Consider the following 7,638-nt stretch of genomic DNA (forward strand, 5'->3'; position numbering starts at 1 on the left):
GACAAACATCAATGTTACATTTTGTTTGAATGTATTCTTACACATTTGATGTGACCGTTGTAATATCCCGATAGCTAACGTTTAATTCGATTGTGAATTTGGAACACCATCTAACGAAAATCAGAAAAATATTTTGTTCAACCACTTTGATTAATTTGTTTCATAGATATAACAACACAAGCTGTATTGATTCACCTGAATATTATAAATAAGACGATTGTTTTGCAAGAATTCGACATAGAGTTTTTTTTAAGAGATTTGATTCACACGTGTTTTTTCATGCAGTTCGTTCAAGTGTTTAAATTCTGAAACACAAAATCAAAACTGAAGCAATGAACGCAAGCGAACACGTTATTTTATGCGTCGTCGTTTCTCAAAAAACAGAATATTTTAATTTTAAAATCACACATAACGCCTGAATTTATGTTACAAAAATTACCATCGTAGCAGAAACACGCCTTAAGTTATACCCAACAACGTCAAGTGCGTTACGTTTAAATTTCAGCGAAATCAATCCGAATGGATTATGATGCGAGAAATATTAATCATGGTGTATTATCATAACATAAAAATATATTATTTTCCCCAAATCATGACTCGTTTTGCTCATTTCTAGAATCGGAATTTTGCCCGTGTAGTGCAGTAGGATCGTAGTACTAGTCATGCAATGGTTCGATACGCTATGAATAGGCTCCGAAGTCAGTTGAAACAGAAGGTCAAATTCCAGGACACATTTTTGTGATCTTTCACATCTTTGCGGTTATTTACGGTATTCAGATTGCAGTCGATTTCCGATTACACTCTTCATAGATTTGATTTAATACCACAATCAACTTCGTTTTAGTACCTGTTACGGTACAGTAAAGTATTTGGAAGACGAAACAAAAAATCAACAGCTCAATCGTGGACGGAAATCAAATCAAATATACACTCACCGGCACAGTTTGCATCCGGGTTTCTCCGACCCACTCAACCCATCACACCGAGAATCCCTGTTGATCATCGATTCCATTACAGCCACGGCAAATGTCCCACACGAGCGAAAAATTCAATCTCGCTTCTATTTCTCGCATGACCAGTGTGAGCGCCGTCTTCCGGCAAGCATCGGATCCTATTTCTTTACGCCAGTATTAATTCCACAACACACCGACAGCACAACACACCGAGAAAACGTATTAAAGCTAGCCAATTTTCCTTATTTTCTTTCGCTCTTTTCAGTATCATCCTCGGCATCGTCCAGCCACCATCCGGCGCTTTGGCACCGGAACCCGGTGGCGCGATGGTTGCTGCAAGCGGGCACCGGCTGCTGGTGGCTTACTGGCACGTCAAGCAAACTCCAAGACACCGGCCAAGAAGATGGCCCCAATTTGGTTCACTACGTCCTACTCTTCGTCATCTTCGTCGTCGTGCTAGTCGCCGTTCTCGCCAACCCCAGCGCCACCACCGGTACAACCTGAAACACCCCAAAGAAAACCAAATCCGGATATGATGCTGGCGAGTTGGACTTCAACCTCTGGCAGTTCGTCGGCAGTCGAGTACTGCCGTAACAGTAACAGAATTCAGTGGGCGGAGGTTCACGGCGTCTGAAAAAAAGACCAGTAGAATAAAATCGTTAGACGAAATCAGAGAATTGGATATCGCAGGAGTTTCAATGTTTTGTACAGTTTCAGTTACGGTTCGAGTGCTTTCGATGCTGCTCCCCGTTCAAATCCTTCCCTTCCGAACCAAACCGTAGGCCAATAGATCGAACAAGAAATATGCACACTGATGGAAGAAAAACGAGCAACGTTCCCCTGTTTATGACCGAGATAGTGATGTTCATAGAACGAAAATATACCAATCGATTGCCCAAAAAGCAAACAAAAAAATGAAAACGCGAAGAAGAATGGACGGTACGTGATCTGGGACAACGGAAATCGCGTATGTGTGGGAGTTGGGTGGGTGTGTGTGTGAGTGTATGTGCCGGCATGAAATTTATGGAAAACCATGTTGTTGTTGTTTTTTCTATCCCTCTCTCTGTCTCACTCGTTTTGTTATGATTTTGTACAAATGGAAATCGGTGGCATTAGACGGGGTTGTGTCCCGGTCGTTCGACATCGAATGCTATTGGCTATTTTTTTTTGTTCTGTATCGAAATCCCTGCTTCCCTGTCTAACAGTAGCTATATAAATTTAGAAATGGAATAATTGAAAACTAGCATAAATTTAGAATAATACCACTCGGCTAGCTGATTGAATACCATCTAAAACAAAAAAAAAAGAATATTGAAAACTAACATTTATATCGAAAACAAGAACCGAACAAAAAAAAACAATTTGACTGAGGCAAAACAGTTGTACAGGAGGAGTAGGTGGAAGAGGAGAAGAAGAACGAACAGAAGCATGTTATCCAATAAATTAGTTATATTGCTTCTCTACGGTCGGGTTAAGCTGCATTATACAGGCGTACACAGATAATTGTAATGAATAGTAAAATAAACGACAGCAACAGCTAAGCCGAATGTGATGAGGTTTATGCTACCTTGAATGAACCAGAGATACAAGTGTTGTATATTGAAAAACAAAGTCTATTGCCGAATAAAATCTAAGATAACTCACTCGATAGTGGCTCATCTGACTGAGTAGAATTCTTCGAAAAGGTTGCTCACTAACAGGCACGTATACAAATTATCGAGTCCTACTCTGAAAAAAAAGTGATTTTAAAAATTGAAAATCGATTCACAAAACAAAACCATTATTAATAAACAAAATTGATAATATTTTGTCCCAAGATAGGTGATTAAGTTTCCTACCAATCGATCATACATTGCAAAATGGAAACATTCAACGAAAAAAAAGTTTTATCATACAAAAACTGCCTAGTCGTGTTTTAGAGCTGTGTCTATCACAAGGCTTAGGGTGGCGAAATGGTAGCGGGTATGCACGGAATGCGTAAGAACGCAAGTTCCAGTCCTGTCTCTGAGCGTATTTTTTTCCAAAAAATCATTCATTCATTCATTCATTCATTTGGCTTCTCCAATACATTTTTACACTCAGTCATTGCAAAAACCAAAAACTATTCTTTGTCCAAACTAAATTTTTAATCCAGTGTTTTTTTTTATTAAATACTAAACTAAACTGAAAGTCATATTCGTCCAAGGTTCCAATGGATCTCGATTTGTGAGAAAATTTCACCAAATACCCTGTTGCTAGTAACCCGATTTTAGCAAAAAATTTAAGTGCCGGATAAGAAAAATTTTTGTTAGAAAACTTTTTCCCTTCAAAACGCCCATCTTACGGTTTTTCTTTGCGAAGTTTCAGAGTTATGCGGTTTTTTTAATGCGAATTTTCAGAGTTTTTTTATGCGGCTTTCTTTTATGCGGTACGTAAACTCGCTTAAAAAAAGACCTCAGTGTATATGGAAGATTTGCAGGAAACATAATTATCGATGTTGGAAAAAAATTACATTTAAATATAGAATGGCATTTTTTAATTTGAATTCAAATTTTTAAGATCGATTTTTTTCAGTTTGAAATTCGATTGGAAATTTTTTTCAGTATTTTCATACGAAAATTAGACTTATTTTGAGAAAATCAACAGTACAATAATTTTTTTGTAATAAAGTCTATATGCTGTCAACACCGAATACGATTTTGCGCGATGAAATTCGTCCATTCCAATCCTACACGAAAAAAAATCGGTTTTCGAAATTTAAAGTCAATTTACAAAAACAAAAACACTTTAGAATTCAACGAATCATTGTTCCAAGGTAAGTTATGACGGACAATTTTATTGGAAAAAGTGTTTTCAACTAAAACTTTTTCTTGTCCATTACTGATACTTTTTGCAAATATCGGGCCACCAGTATTCTGTGAAATCTCTTCTCAAATTGAGATTCGTTGAGTTCTTGGATGATAATGACTTTCAGGTTAGTTTAGTTTACGATAAAAATACGAAATTAAATTATTTCTATTGAAATAAAAAATATTTATTTTGTACATTGATTTTAAATTTTTAAAGTCGATTCGATATAGAAGTTTTTCGATATTTTTTTTGTAGAAATTTTGAATGATTTTTGTGTATATTACTATTTTTTAGGTTTCATCATTTTTCGTCAATTATTTGAAAAAAAAAATGTTTGAAAAAGTTTGGCCCTTTACAAAAGACAGTCTAGACAAATTTTTATAAAACAAAGTATGCAATTTGGCATTTTAGAACAAAGTCTACATCTCCAGAATGTTTCATTCAAATTGGAAAAAATTCTGCCAATTGCGAATATAATTTAGTGTGAAATTCGTCATATTTTAGTCAATTATAAAACGAATAATTTTCAGCAAACGAATTAACCCTAAAAAAATTTTAAGTATACTGCCATTTGGAAAGTGTCAAATTTTTATTAGTGTTTATTATTTTCCAATGGTTGCTGTCGAAAATGGACAAATCCTAAAAAAAATTAGTCAAATTTTGGAATAGAAATGATGAAGAATACAAACCGGGTTCAACACTGAGAAAAACTGAATTCAAAAAATTACAACTTATTTACGAAAGAAAAAATTTTTTGATTTTTAAGAAATTTTGTCCCAAGACATCAGGTAATTATGTTCTCTTTTAACCGTTCATACATTGCAAAATGGGAACTTTCAAAGAAAAAACGTTTCTAACTTAAATTTTTTCTTGTCCAAACTGATTTTTTACAGTGTCTTTTTATCGAAAATTGAACTAAACTGAAAATCAAAATCATCTAAGAATCCATTTGAATTCGTTAGCAAGCATTAAGGTGAACAAGCATTAAGGTGAAACTCACTGCCAAAATAAGGCGCGTCAATTTTCAATCGCATGAATTGAACGGTCAACGGTTCGCGTGCCGTGTGGGATGTGACACCGTCTTGTTGGAACCACATGTCAGGGATGTCCCATTCTTCCATTTTCCGCAAACGGTATCGCTCGCCATTCACAGTAACGTTCCGCCCATCATCGTCTTTGAAGTAGTAAGACCCGATGATGCCACCGGCCCATAATGCACACCAAGCTATGACTTTTTTTTGGAATGCTTGGGTAGCTCTTGCAATGATTCTGGCTGGTCTTCACTCCAGATGCGGCAATTTTGCTTGTTGACGTATCCATTCAACCAGAAATGAGCTACGTCGCTGAACACAACTAATTACAAACTAATTATTAGCTGGAATTCAATTTGTTTTCGAGCTTATTTATGCTTCGTTAACGTTATATAAACTTAGCGAAGTACTGGAAAAATTTAAAAAAATGATTGAGCAACATACTTAAGCCCCTAACTAACTAGCTCTAAACTAGTAACTTTTTAGAAACAGTTTATTATCTGGGATTCGTTTTCTTTTGAGCCGATTTAGGAATATTTCGTTAACTTCATATGAATGACGAACAACTTCAAAACCACCAATTATTAGTTATGGTAATTTTGAATTTGTTGCTTATTTTCTATTATTTTTTTTAGTTCGCTAAGTTCATATGAAGTTAACGAAACACCCAACCCTAATAAGCTTAAAAACAAATCGAAATCCAGTGGTTAGTTACGGTGATTTAGAATTTGTTGCTCAATTTATCTATAATTTTTTAAGTGCTACCCTTATTTCGCACTTCGTCATATTAGCTATTATTAGCTTAGCGAAGTACTGGAAACCAAATGAACAACAAATTCAAAATTACCGTTACTAAATAGCAACAAACTTTCTAATTGGATTAGACTAGTTTTCAAGCTGGGTGCTACGTTAACTACATATAAACTTAGCTAAGTACCAAAAAAAAATTGAAAAAATTGAGCCACAAATTCAAAATTACCGTTACTAATTAGCAACTTATTAACAACAAATTATCCACTGGGCTTCGAATTGTTTCGAGGTTTGTTTGGATGGGTGCTTCGTTAACTTCATATGAACTTAGCGAAGTACTCAAAAATTGAACAACAAATTCAAAATCGCCGTAACTAATTAGCAACTTATTACCAACAAACTTTTTACTGGGTTTCGATATGGTTTTAAGCATATTTGGGAGGGGTTTTCGTTAACTTCATATAAACTTAGCGAGTACTCAAAAAAAAATTGAAAAACATTGACAACAAATTCAAGTTTACCGTGACTAATTAGCAACAATTTATTCACTGGTTTCGATTTATTTCGAAACTTATTTGAGAGGGATGCTTCCATAACTTAATATGAATTTAGCGAAGTACTCAAAACAAATAAAAAAAAATTGAGCAACAAATTCAAAATTACCGTAACTAATTAGCAACTTATTACCAACAAACTTTTCACTGGGTTTTGATATGTTTTTAAGCATATTTGGAGGGATTGTTCTGTAACTTTATATAAACTTGGCGAGAACTCAAAACAATTAAAAAATTAAATGAGAAACAAATTCAAAATTACTGTAACTAGTGAACAACTTTTTAATAACAAACTTTTTACTGGGTTTTAATACGTCTTTAAGCATATTTGGGAGGGAAGCTTCGTTAACTTCATGTGAACTTGGCGAGCACTCAAAAAATTTTTAAAAACTTTGACAACAAACCCAAGTTTACCGTAACTAATTAGCAACAAATTATCCACTGGCTTTCGATTTGTTTTGAAACTTATTTGAGAGGGATGCTTAGATAACTTCATATGAATTTAACGAAGTTTTCAAAAAATTGAGCAACAAATTCAAAATAACCGTAACTAATTAGCAACTTATAAGCAACAAACTATCCACTAGGTTTCGATTCGTTTTCAAGCTTATTTGAGAGGGGTTCTCCGTTAACGTCCCGGGTTGGCGGTTCAGGGCATAAGGCGCTGGTCTTACAAGCCAGTTGTTCGTATGCTCCGTACGCTAAATCGGCTGCGAAGTCTGTTGAAACAGAATGGCCAAATTCCACAAAAGGAATGTAATGCCAGGACTTTGCTTTGGACTTTCTTCGTTAACGTCATATGAATCTTAGCGAAGTACTCGAAAAAATACAAATAAAAAAAATTGAACAACGAATTCAAAATTTCCGTAATTAATTAGTAACAAATTATGTGCTAGGGCACATAACCGTTTTCATTTTTTTTACGTTTCGTTTTTGATTCATAAGTGCAGAGCAGCTCAAATTGAACTGCTTAGTGCTAAACTCGGCAGTTCAATTTGAACCGCTAAGCAAACGTAAAGTTTCTGCTATTTACAGAACACTTTTTGTTTTGCAATGGAGTGCAATGTCTTTTCTAACGTGCCGAATGAAAAAAAATACACATTTTTTCGTTATCATTAGAGACAGGTGCTTCGCTAAGCTCATGTTCATAATTTTCTCGGACATGGCAAAACTGAATTCCGCAAACTTAGGCTTGTTTGAGAGCCAGTTCAAGGTTGTGGATCAAGTTTGACAATCAATTTGCTGTCATTTTTGGTTTCAGAGATATACGCCCTTATTCTGAATAATGTCGTATCGATTTTACGATCGTATTTCATTCGTATTCCCAATAACGCTAGCAAAATCAAAGGTAGCTAGAATTCGACTGAACCATATTCGATCGAAAATCCAATACGTCGTTATTCAGAATAAGGGTGATAATGATATAAGTGACGTAGATATATTGGTATAAGTGAAATAGATGGCTGAGCTGATTTCAACAAGTTTAGACTCGTTCTAGACTGATTTTGGGTCGTGGATCAA

The 7,638-nt window shown here is 35.0% G+C and overlaps 1 protein-coding gene across 2 annotated transcripts in view; it reads left to right on the plus strand.

The window, feature by feature from the left end:
* Window positions 1–2,596, plus strand: part of LOC131426256 (protein abrupt-like) — a 116,647-nt gene extending 114,051 nt beyond the window's left edge. For both annotated transcript variants that reach the window (XM_058588856.1, XM_058588855.1), the window contains exon 7: window positions 1,219–2,596. In XM_058588856.1, coding sequence (XP_058444839.1) covers window positions 1,219–1,457 — 239 coding nt within the window. In that variant the 3' untranslated portion in view covers window positions 1,458–2,596. The remainder of the gene's footprint in view (window positions 1–1,218) is intronic.
* The last annotated feature ends 5,042 nt before the right edge of the window (window positions 2,597–7,638 follow it).

Source organism: Malaya genurostris, chromosome 1, assembly GCF_030247185.1.
Source record: "Malaya genurostris strain Urasoe2022 chromosome 1, Malgen_1.1, whole genome shotgun sequence".
NCBI lineage: Eukaryota > Metazoa > Arthropoda > Insecta > Diptera > Culicidae > Malaya > Malaya genurostris.